Genomic DNA, 12,666 nt, shown 5'->3' on the forward strand with positions numbered 1-12,666 from the left:
ATCTCTAAAATAAGCTGCTTTAACCGTAACAAATCCTTATACTTAGAATTCACCATGCCTTTTTAAAGTAACCTCACTCATGTTGAATCATGTCTTAATCAAGGAGTAGTACCATTGTAATTAACAACATTGCTTGAGAAAATTATTGTGTCAGATGAGTAAGAGCACAGGAATCCAGCCCCTGCTAACTAGTAATTTTGTAATGCTAGAATGGCAGCATCTCGTCTAATAAATATACAATATACAAGATTTAAAATCTAGATTAGCATAGAAAAATTGTTGAGTTTTATCTTTTGCTTTGAGTTAAAAAACTATCAGCATAGCAACAGTTCATAGCATGAAGATGTATTCAGTTGGACTTTACTGATACCTTCTGGGCAAAATTCTGAAAATGCTTTGGTTGCAAAGAGGATGCAATTTAAGGCACAAGTATTTTCAATGTTATGGCAGAGGAAATAATAATAATTTAGTTGGCTGTAGTTTAATTTATTCTTGATTTCAATGAGTATAACTGATAGCAAAAATCCAACTTGTGTCAATAGTCATTCCTGAAGAAAGTTACTTAGAAGTACTATGGTAAAAGAATATTTTAGTTCTCTTTTTAACCTGATGATGTAGACAGAGGCAGGAGTGAAATGAAATGCAGTCCAAGTTCAACAAAATATTAAAGACTAAAAGAAGCGGCTGAAACTCATACATCAAAGAAGAATACAGAATTTCTACTGGTGACAGCACCAGAAAAGCCACTTAGCAGTCTCAACGTGCACTAGTAATGCTGGCCACATCAGCTATTCTGTATTGCCATGTCTCTCTCAGACAAATAGGGTGCAAGTATGCTTGGGCTCAATTTGCATGAGGGATATGTGCTTTCCTTGCCAAGATTTTCATTACCGCCCTGCTGTGGCCACCTGTCAGATACAGATTATGGTATCCACTATGTTGAGTCCTTGTTCATACCACAGATCCTTTGTTTTAGTCTCTTCCTTGTTGACATGCTGAGCTCATGGCTGTTGGCTGTGCAGTGTTCCCGCTCTTGTTGTCATATTTTCTGGTTCCTTTTTGGGCACCATTTCAGCTAAATATACTTTGTTGGGAATAAAAGTAGTTCTTTGGCTATCATCCTGGCCTGAAATGAATGTTATACACATTCACGTTTCTGCTTTGCCTGAGTATGAGTGATCAGCTTTTGGAAATCAATCAAAATCATATCCCAGAGAGCTGGAAAGGAGTTAACCCTTAGTGTCTTCTGTGCCAAGTATCCTAATTACCTGGCTCTGAAATATCACATACAAATACGTAGATATGCTCATATCTTGTTTTCAGTGTGTGTGTGTGTGGGGGGGGGGGGGGGGGGGCCGAAAAGTTCTGGAAGTTATAGCAAGAGAAAATTGTTATACTAATTGCTATACTTCAGTCAGTTGTTGTGGCTAGGGGCTGTGATATTAAGGTGAGTGGTGCATTCATTAATAGTCATCCTCATTGCTCATGAAGCACAGGAAGGAGGGGAGGTTAAGGCACCAAGCTAAAGGCATGATCAGTCCAACAGCTGATTATTACCTATGTCTCTCATGATATTCATAACTATGACTTGGATGTTCATATCATAATTCTAGTGCTCAAGGATAGTTGGGGGTAATGTACAGACAGGAATAATGCCCTCTGTCTGTCTGATTAGCTTAGGTACAGCACTGTTAACAGAGGTATGTGGAGTTGATTGGAGCTAACTTTAACTTAAATTCTGTTGAACAGAGTGAGAGGAATTAAATTATATAGATTGATTTGTAAAGCTGGCTGTGCTGAGTGAAGTTTTGTCCAAAGATTAGGAAATACTGTGGCCCAGCCAAAGTTTTACCCTTCTGGGCGTGAGGGACTATGAAGCTATGGCCTACTGTTTTTGTCTTCTTTGAGTTTTGTTGTTGGGGGTGGCAGGGAAACAGTAGCGTTGGACAGTGACAGTGTTTTAAACAAGATTTCTCAAAATTCATAAATTATGACAATTCAAAATCCATCTACCTTCTTAGGTACTTCCCAGGCACCCCTCTCTCTCTGCTGCCTTACCAGTGTGTCTCTGTACTTAAATCCTAATCCCAGAAGTTTTCTCAGGACCTCAGCCTACATCTCAAAGGGATTCTATAATCAGTCTACACTACTGTCTTCTAATTCAATCATTGTTTTTTTCAGCATTCATCTAAAACATGTCTTAGATGTAGGTGTGTCTGCATACTTGTGTGTACTCAATAGTTTAATTTTAAGACATCCTGCAGGTATGCAGGAGATAAATTTTAGACTTGATTGGATTTGGAGGAGGAACTTGGCTCTCTCTCTACCATATTCCAGATAAATTTGCAATGTAGCAGACTATTAACTATTCTGCGAAGTCTTTACTTTTTTTAAAGAGATGTTCTCCTCTACTCAGCATAAAATATGTTACCACCCTATTCTCCTATATGTACCAAGAAACCTTTTTTCCTGGCTACAGAATGGGGGTTCTCTTTTTCTCCTTGCTGAAACTGCTGTTACACAAGGGGCAGTCTTCCACAATCTCAAAAACAGTGTGATAAATGTATTGCCATTCAGCTCCATATCTCATTCAATGCTCTTTCTTGTCCAATGCAGTCCAATTACTTCTATCCCAAATTGTGGTGAGGCCTTTTTTTTTTTTTTTTTTTTTTTTTGTATTCTTACTGGCTGTTTCGCCATTTTATTCACATGCTTCTTCAAGTTCCAATTATCTGATAGTTTAGAAACCTTTTACAGAATTCCAGCATTTGCCTGTGTTTGTTTAATGAAACAAAATTATTTTAAGTCACACCTTTCATTTCATAATCTGCAAAGTAAATTATCCTTCTTGAATGTAATAATGAAGTGCTTCATTTAACACTATAACAATGTTAAATTAAAAGCAGCTTTGAAAGAGGTGCCTTTTGAAAGATACAAAGCAAAAAAAAAAAACAACACACATTGGATATAAAGATAGCAAGGAAACCATTTGAAACAGAATGACATTTTCACTTAGAAATAGTATTAGTATTTCTCTAACAGTATTTTCTTATGAAAACCATCTTTATTTCCTCTTTTTGAACATAAATAAATGCAGCAAATTACTCACAAGTCTTTCACAAAGATTCAGATAATAGTCCTGTAGATCGATCTAACTTCACGTGTAGGGTACTCAGTCAGCAATTCATGTAGAACACATGCCTGTCTTTGTGTTCTTAAGTAATCAATTTCAAATATGAATATTCATGTATTCAATTTCAATACATACTTAGGCAGCTAGTTCAATCAAGGCCTATAAAGAGCATTGATATTACAGCCAGAGTAATTCAGTGTTGATCTACTTAATTTTAGGAGAGTTTGGTGAAGTGTGCAGTGGGCGTCTAAAGCTTCCTGGCAAGAGAGATGTTGCAGTAGCCATAAAAACTCTGAAAGTTGGCTACACTGAAAAGCAGAGACGAGATTTCCTGTGTGAAGCAAGCATCATGGGACAATTTGACCACCCCAATGTTGTTCACTTAGAAGGAGTCGTTACCAGAGGTAAGCAGCAGCTTGATTTGTCAGTCAGATAACAACCTAATGTCAGAAATTACTTTTGTTTATTCATGGTCAAAGATTCAAATTATAAATGGACTGTACACTCCCAGTGGATTTTCCCCTGATGCGTAACTAACTAAAACAATATCTACTTTATGCTACAACCTGAGGAAAAAATTAAGATGCACGCATGATTAAAAGATGAAGTACTTTGAAATATATTATTTTTCTAGTTTCATTTAGCCTCAAAGACCATGCAGAGAGATAAGGTTTCGTATGTCCTTTCATATTATCTGAAGTGTCATTATTCCAGAGTCCTGTTCACACAGCAGGAGTCAGGAGAACACACTGACATTTTGATATGTACGGTTTAATTTTGTGAATTATGACCACGTTCCATGCAGACATTTAAGAACTTATTAGAGCTCAGTAACAGTGCTGGAGGCTTCAGAAATTCTCATGTCTCAACAATTCAGACCTTCAAAGGAATAACATGTGTTTTATCAAAAAAAGGCACTACATTTGTTTTACAGTTTCTCAAACAAAATGTGCCTTCATTTCTTTTAGGGAAACCAGTCATGATTGTAATAGAATACATGGAAAATGGGGCCTTAGATGCGTTTCTTAGGGTAAGTACCAAAATGAAAACATATATAAGCATATTTAAAGTTACACATATATGTATAGCTTTATTTATCATGTTTAAAAATACATAGTTTTATATGTGCATTTATATATATTTATATGCAGACATATATGATATTAAAATAAAAGTCCTTTTCAGGCTGAAAAGGAACTTGTCAAATATGAGCAGTTCTCTAAGTTATTTCAGCAAAATCAGATCAGAAATCAGAAGATCAGACAGGAGCATATGGAAACGTTCTAGGAATGTAAGTGGCATTTTTAAGTGGCATTTAAGGTGGCTCTTATTACTGCCACTGGCTGCATGGAGGTGACTGATACTTGAAGCCCAGTCTTCTGCCTTTTTGGGGCAGCATTTATTTTTTGAGCATGGTAGAAATCAAAACACAAGAATCCCTAAATGAACTATAGTCATGTTTAAGAGAAGAAAAAAGCAACAATAAAAAACAAATTCATAAGTATTTAGAGTTTGTTCAGTGTGTGCTCTGAACTGGGAAGTTCTTATGTCTTGCCTGGTGTACAGTATGAAATTATGTATAACACTCTATAGAGATGGGAAAGAGAGAGAGAAATTGCAAGCAATGAATAAAGTTATTGGTAGCTTGGGTTGCAAGAGGAGACAGTTTTCATTTTCTTGACAAATACAATTATTCTGAGAGAGGAAGAGCATAGAGGCAAACAATAAATAGTTGGTTCATCAAGAAAGCTCTCTTGAAAAAGATTTGCCATGAGTTAGTCAGAATTTTATGGGGATTAGCAACTTTTGTTACTTCTAGTACATTAGAAGTAACATGCATTTCTTAACTGGATATACTGCTTTGTCTCTGAAACAAATAAAACTTGCTCTTAAAGTATGTTTCTTTGCCCTGGGATGAATTGCCACATAAGTTATAAGTAAGTAGAAACCTAAAGTTGTAAAACTAATTCTTATTTCTTTTCTCAGCTGTACTAACAAGAATTGCTTCTCCTTTCTCCTCTCCAGAAACATGACGGGCAATTTACAGTCATTCAGCTGGTGGGAATGTTGAGAGGAATTGCTGCTGGAATGAGATATTTGGCCGATATGGGATATGTACACAGGGATCTTGCAGCACGCAATATTCTTGTCAACAGCAACCTTGTTTGTAAAGTGTCAGACTTTGGCCTTTCCAGAGTTGTAGAAGATGATCCAGAGGCTGTCTACACTACTACTGTAAGAGAAATTGATATTTTTTTAGTCATTTTGAAATGTGATTATTAAGAAGAAGCATATCTTCTGGCAATCAGAGAAAAAAGAAATACATTCATTGCTTGAGAAATGGTAACCAGTGAAAAGGGAAACATTTTTTGCAGAAATCTGGCTCCAAGTAGAGTATGGTGTTTTTGTAACATCATGCATTTTTAATTGGTAAAATTCTAAATATGTTGTACAGTATCTTTATTCCCTTCCTCACGATTCTCTTTTTCAACAAATACAGAAGTTTTAATCATAGAAAGGTTAGTCATCTTACCTAATATGAGCCATTTAAAATATTTCTAGTGTGTTATTATTTTTCAGACTAGATTTTATCTCACAAAAAGTTGACTAGCTTGAGGCGAGACTGTGACAAAGCTCAACTCCTGTGTTTTCCCTAGCTTTTGGGTGGGAAGCTTTTCTTAAATAACCATTCATTGGGCACACTATGCTCTTTATTCTTTTGTTGAGCCAGCTCTCTTTTCCCACCTGTGGGGCCTCACTGTACCTATTTTATCATGCTGATGTAAGGAGGGGCCCCTGGAATCTGCTCTGACAGGCACAGGGATCTGGAAAACACAGGCATTCATGGGTGTCACTCCTGCCACTTGGATCTAAGTGGGATTCCAGTTTTAAAGTGCTAGACTGAGATTTCAGAGGAGTCGTATGACAATTCAGTGGAATTTATATGCACAGGATGAGTTTTCCCTCACCTAGCTTGAGACACCCAGGAGTTAAATGTCAAGTCTAAATCAAACAGCTAAGGAGCCCCTTAAAATCAATGGAGAGAGAAGCACTTGCAGAGAAATGCATCCAACTTAGCTTAGGTGCCTAACTTTCTACAGTATTGGTGCTTAAGAGCTTAAGTTTAAGCTTCCTTTTGAAAAATCTGAAATCAATAAACTCCAATAGCTGATCTAAGTGTTGATTTTTATAGAAATAATTATAAATGCACTCTAAGGAAGATGATGTGGAAATTTTGAGGTAGAAAAAAGACATATTTTTTCTTCCATAGGGTGGAAAAATTCCAGTGAGATGGACAGCTCCAGAGGCAATTCAGTACCGCAAATTTACATCAGCCAGTGACGTATGGAGTTATGGAATAGTTATGTGGGAAGTAATGTCTTACGGAGAACGGCCTTACTGGGACATGTCAAATCAAGATGTAGGTTATCCTTTTTCTGTGAGCACACATGTATTAGAAAACCTAATATTACATGCTTTAAATGCATACACATATTTCATTACACATGAATGTAATTTTGTTTTAGGAATAAGGTATTCTAAAATGTCGTAAGGTTCTCAAAAATAGGAAAAGTTACAAAGCTTGCACTTTTTACCTACATATCTAAATCCTTATTCTTCCATGTGCTTGTTGTAGGTTTCTGTCCCAAGTATAAAGTAAAATTGGAACATCCAAAATAGTAATATATGCTCTTCACTTTATTATGCTTAAGTATAGAAGGAACTAACTTTTTCAAATGAAAAATTAATTGTGAGGTTTCTGACCTCAGAGCAATGGTTAATCAGTTGGAAAAAAAAAAAAGTTGTAAAAAATCTGAGTGGCAGTTAATGACCTACTTTGGCATTTTAAAGTTAATTATGCTGATTTAACAATATCCTTATTTACATAAAATATGACCTAGAGCAACAGGTCAGCAGTAATAGAACAGATGGGTGTTAATCTTGGTTTCTGACAAGAGTGTCTGTTAACACAGAAAGTATACAGGGAAAAGCAATACAGGTGAGAAAGATGTCAGAAAGATTCACGTTAAAAGTTCTTCAGGTCAAAGGCTTGAGGTTCTTTTTTATTATTATCATTATTTTAGTTTTTGATTGAATGATCGACATCAGAGTTTAAAAAAACGATAAAAGTGGAAATGATGAGTCAGTTTGGCACAGTGCAAAGTTGTTAATATTTGACAGGTCTCAGTGTCAAAGATTTCATGGACTGTCAAAATATGGGCAAACAAGTCCTTGGGGCAGAGAAAGAGAAATATTTACATTCCCTAGACACCCAGTAGATTTTCATCTCTTTTGACACCTTCTTTCTGTACTAGATTCAAATATAAAAGAAGTCTGACAGGAATATAAGATGCCTCAAAGGCAAACCTTACCTGTCTTTCAGTGAACAACAAGGAAAATCTTTTAAATAAAGTGGAAATTCCAATATCTTCATGCATCTTGATGGATTTTGAAAACTATTCCCTTTATAGAAAGCTGCAAGTAAAGCACATGAATTAACCTTTCTCATAAAATAGCTTGCTACAATTTCTTGCACTTTAATATATTTTTAACATTTTACATAATAATCTTCAATAGCACATAGATAAAAGATGCATCAATTGCTTATTAAAATAATTTCAAATATTTTTGCATGCTGTGATCCTTTAGTATGTCCTAAAACATACCGCCCAAAACCTGTACACATACTACCAATTGCACAGACAAATCCATGATGCAAAAATCATTGTATGGTTATTTATTTATTCCCCTCCATGGTTATCAATGTGAGTATGTAACTGGAAGTGAAAATGCTAAATGTGTCTCTTCTAATTTTCCATACACACCCAGGCAGTTTTTTTATCTTAAGTCCATCATTTTGCCTAAATGTGTATGTGGTTGTAGTCATGGATCAGATCAGATCTGAAGAATCTCTAAGTTTGCAGCTTTGGATGGCACTTCTTTAATCCCACCCTTCTTCCTATAAGTCATAGTTTTAGATTTATAAAGGATACAGATTTATGTTGCAATGTCTCTTTAAGCTTAATCTGTGTTGGTAACAGGTGCCTTCAAAGCTCTGTACTTTACTATTTTCTTATTAGAGTTCCAGAGTTTACTAGTTCTAGTTCTCACTCGTGTTTATGTAGATCAGTTCTTCAGAAAATAGTAAGATTAGCTCTCCAGAATAGGGTAAGAGTTTAGGTTTCCATGTTTTTGTTGCTTTTGTTGTTGGTGTTTGTTTGTTATTTCTTTTCTGGACTCCAGACTTTATTATTATTAAAATTAATACCTTATTATTGTTATTATATATGCAGAAGAAGTGTGATAACTACAAACCAAACATTACAATGTCCAGTTTCCCTTACTTAAGTTTTCTCTGATCTTTGTTAGCAACCAATACATACAGTTTACAGACCTGCTCTTCTTCTTATCTACTTTGCATTCTTAGATAGCCAGATTATGAGAGAAGCATACCAGATTCTCAACAGTACATTTTTCTTTTGTGGCAAAAGCTACATTTGAATTTGAAACAAATTGTGGCAAATGTAAATAATATAAATAAATTCTATTAGTAAGAACTCCAGCTGCATTCTATTTGTAGCTTTGCTTATTCAAAAAATATATTTTTTATTTATTTCTGAATGCTGATTTTTGAACACCACCACCACCTTTCTTAACAGAGTAGACACTCATATTATTATTCTTAAAATAGTCTGAGTTCTGTAAAAACTTAAAAACAACTCCCCCTCACACACAACTGTACTTATCGATATTTTGGAATGTTTTTACAGTGGTTTGGATATTCCCAGCCATTCCATCAATCTCTAGATAACTCATTCATATATATTTCCAGGTTTCATCCTTCATGTTCTCTTTTCTCAGAACATACATCAAAGAAGATGATTCCATGGTATCCCCAAAGCCTTCTAAAAATATTGTCACCTTGTTTCCTACCTCTCTCAGATTTCTTTCCAAATCATCGTGAGCATGGAAAAGTTGTGTTCCTGATCTCATTCATATTTTCATCACTAGGATTTTCACTACTAGATCATCTGTTATTTCCAACTTTCTTAAATTATTTGGTTTTTATTTACTTGTGGGTTTATTTAGTTTTCATTCCTCATTGATTGTTTCTGCATTGTGACTTCTTAAACAACTGCTTCACTTTTAACAAATAGTAGTTTCTGTGCACAATATGTTTAAAACCTTTTACCCCGTATAAGAACTTTTCTTAGAAATTTCTGATTGACTTTTCAAAGCACACTAGTTTTTCTATGCACACTGTAGCTTATTTTTAAGTTTTACTCCACTTTACTGCCTCTTTTGGTTGTGCAGTGCTGTTATTTTGTTTTTCCTCTTAATACTGATCCAAAAGATCTTACATTTTGCTTGTAATGTTTTCTCTTTTTTGCAATTTTCCTATTCTTCTTCTGCAGAAACCCTCTTTTCCCACTCTGTCTGACAGATAACTTCTCTGTCTCTAAAAGTCACCACACTCATTCTTCAAGGAATGGATGTTACTGCAGGAACTGAATATTTCTCAGCCATTTTTGAGTTGTGGGACAGTATTGTCATTCTAAATGTATAGATAGAAAGCTGAGGCACAGGCAGCTGAGGCAACCTCCCTGAGGTCAGAAGGACATCCTGTGACACAAACATGCACAAAGTGCTCTGCCTCTAGGTTAGGCCTCCTCTTTTCACAAACTTCATTTCTGCAAAAAGGTTTTAATACAATCATGGATTTCAGCTAGATTTTTGAAGGTCATTTTGTATCCTTTGCTGTTCTGTCTACTTTGCAGTCCACTGCTTTTGCATTTTCTCACACAACCTGTGAAATATTTTATATCTGAGGTTATTATTTTCACCAAAGCCGGGATATTCACATGGATATTCAACTTCATTTATCATACCAGATCTGTTTCCTAGGACTAAGTTCAGAACAGCTTCTGGAAAAGCTGTTTCTGCTTCCTGTAAAAACTGAGGGAGAACACAGTCCTATGTACTAGCCTTCAGAAACAAGCACCCTTCCTTAGCAATTCTAATATGCTATGTCAGTCAATGTCAGTGTACTTGAAATCCCCCATGACCAGTGTTTTAGCCCCTTTTCACAAGCTTTTTTTCCTGATGTGCTTTCTTATCCTGCCCTCAAGATTTGCAGCAGTTTTCAGTGATTTTACTTTAATCATTTTTCTTTCTCACTTAAATCCAAATGGACTTGGCTAAGGATATCAATGAGTGGATGTAATTCTTGGTTCAGATATTTGTGATCTCTTCCAATCATATTATCATGTAGCAGGATCTCTTATTAAATCTAACTTTCTGTTTAGGTGATATATTAAAATACCATTCAACCAGCTCTCCTTCACTCACATTTTTGCTTCTGTATCATTAATGTAAAATGGCTAGACATAGAGTATACTTTTTTTTCCCTAACAATTTCTGTCTGCTAAACATTTTTCTTGGATCCTTTTATAATATCTTTAGGGTTTTTGCATCTTATATGTGCATGCACAGATCCCTATCCATTTACAAGTCAGTTGCTTCTACCACACTCTCTCATAAAGACCTTGGGGCAAGTAATAACGCTTACTGAAATAACTCCATTTATCAATCTATCTGTTGCTCCCTTGGTAAATTTAATTGTTGCTCCCTGCTGCTCACTTGACTAGGTAATAGAGCTATTTTCTGCACATATAGAATAATATGCCTAATAAGCCCAAAGATAAAATCGGGAAACTATTTGAAGACATGAAGGCTAGTGTAAAAACAACAGACTCATATTTTTACAATGCTGATGGCAAATTTTAGTTGATTGATTTTATTTTGTTTATTATTATTACTATTTTGCTTTTTTTGCACTGGGTAGCAAAATATATTTCTTAAATGATGATGAAAAATGACTAACTCTGTTGACTACTAGGTTATAAAAGCAATTGAAGAAGGCTATCGTTTGCCAGCACCCATGGATTGCCCAGCAGGACTACACCAGCTGATGCTAGACTGTTGGCAGAAAGAACGTGGTGAAAGGCCAAAGTTTGAGCAGATAGTTGGTATTCTGGACAAAATGATTAGGAACCCAAACAGCTTGAAAGCCTCTCTGGGAACCTGTAGCAGGTAAGGAAATCTTTAGTGAGTGCTTGTATTTATGGTGCGTGTGGTTGGATTCTGGCTGTTGTGGTTGGTGGCTGGTTCCAGTTCACTCTTGCTGCATGTGTCTCTCAGTTCTTCCTTCTTCCTGTTCCCCGTTCTTCCCCACCCTTCTTTTGTACTGTGCCGAACAAAACCAAAAGGGACTTTTCAAAAAAATAAGTAAAATAAAGAAAGTAAATATTGTAGAACCAACACACTTCTCAGTAAACTACTACCTACTTGTCACTCTTTCTACACTCACCACCAGCAGTCTTTGTTTTCTTTGTCTCTTAAAATTGTTTAGTCTTGATGGCAAGGATCATCATCTATTGTAGTTTTATATGATGCTTCCCTTGCCTACTAGGAACGGATACAGTAGAAACAATAATTAACAATAAAACTTATGTTTGGCCAAAATACTTTGACATTGCTGCACTTGAGATTTTTAGATTTGTATTCTGGCTTTGTTTCCTTTCAGTGATTGCATCTCATTGTATTTCATGGTGTATCTTTTTATGACTTCTACATAAAATTCAGGTGATTTATTTAATCATGGTAATCTTTTGATTCACAAGCTAGACCAATGCACTAGGGAATCAGCTGGCCTGTGTTCCGCTTCCAGTTCTTCTACTCACTGATCTGCTGTGTGACCTTAAGCAACTTACTTTGTGTCTCGGCTCTTTCCATGTCTTTGTTCTGTCTCATCCAATTCAATAATGGGAATCGCTACTGCTATATTTTCTAAGATGCTTAAATGAATAGTATCTTTATTTTATTCAGCAACTTGAGTTGCAGCTACTGTCACACTAGGTAATAAAGTTGATTTTCTGTTGGTAAAAATAGTCCATTAGGCTGATATTGCTCACTCTGACCTCTCTTTTACGTGAATGATCTTAGGAAATACATGTTGTGAGCTACAGAGTAGTCAGAACTATTCACAGAATAATCTAAACTGTGTAAAAAATAAATTAAAAAAAAAAAAAAAAAGCATATAACTTTCTACTCTTGATGTTTTTAATACCCCAAACTTATTTAACTCTCACCTTGCTAAATATTCCCTGATGTTTTACTCTCTTTGGAAACAACTTACTCTCCTTTTTCCTTCTCTGTAGACCAATTAGCCCTCTTCTGGACCAGAACACTCCCGATTTTACCACTTTCTGCTCCGTAGGCGAATGGTTACAAGCTATTAAGATGGAAAGATATAAGGATAATTTCACAGCAGCAGGCTACAACTCTCTTGAATCAGTTGCCAGGATGACTATTGAGTAAGTTAGTACTGGGCATGTTTAACTTGCATTTAGGGAACTTCTAGGTGAAATAATACACAATGTTCAACTCCAAAACTTTACCCTAAGTATAAACATGGTACCTGGGGTTAAGCCAACATGTTTAGCAATTCATGAAAACACAAATACCCTACT

At 35.6% G+C, this 12,666-nt stretch overlaps 1 protein-coding gene across 1 annotated transcript in view; it reads left to right on the top strand.

Moving 5' to 3' along the window:
* EPHA7 (EPH receptor A7) overlaps nucleotides 1-12,666 on the top strand; it is a 106,168-nt gene that overhangs the window by 86,117 nt on the left and 7,385 nt on the right. The window contains exons 9-14 of the mRNA XM_035320880.1: nucleotides 3,352-3,537; nucleotides 4,102-4,163; nucleotides 5,159-5,368; nucleotides 6,405-6,554; nucleotides 11,034-11,227; nucleotides 12,355-12,510. Coding sequence (XP_035176771.1) covers nucleotides 3,352-3,537; nucleotides 4,102-4,163; nucleotides 5,159-5,368; nucleotides 6,405-6,554; nucleotides 11,034-11,227; nucleotides 12,355-12,510 — 958 coding nt within the window. The remainder of the gene's footprint in view (nucleotides 1-3,351; nucleotides 3,538-4,101; nucleotides 4,164-5,158; nucleotides 5,369-6,404; nucleotides 6,555-11,033; nucleotides 11,228-12,354; nucleotides 12,511-12,666) is intronic.

This window comes from Oxyura jamaicensis, chromosome 3, assembly GCF_011077185.1.
Source record: "Oxyura jamaicensis isolate SHBP4307 breed ruddy duck chromosome 3, BPBGC_Ojam_1.0, whole genome shotgun sequence".
Lineage (NCBI taxonomy): Eukaryota > Metazoa > Chordata > Aves > Anseriformes > Anatidae > Oxyura > Oxyura jamaicensis.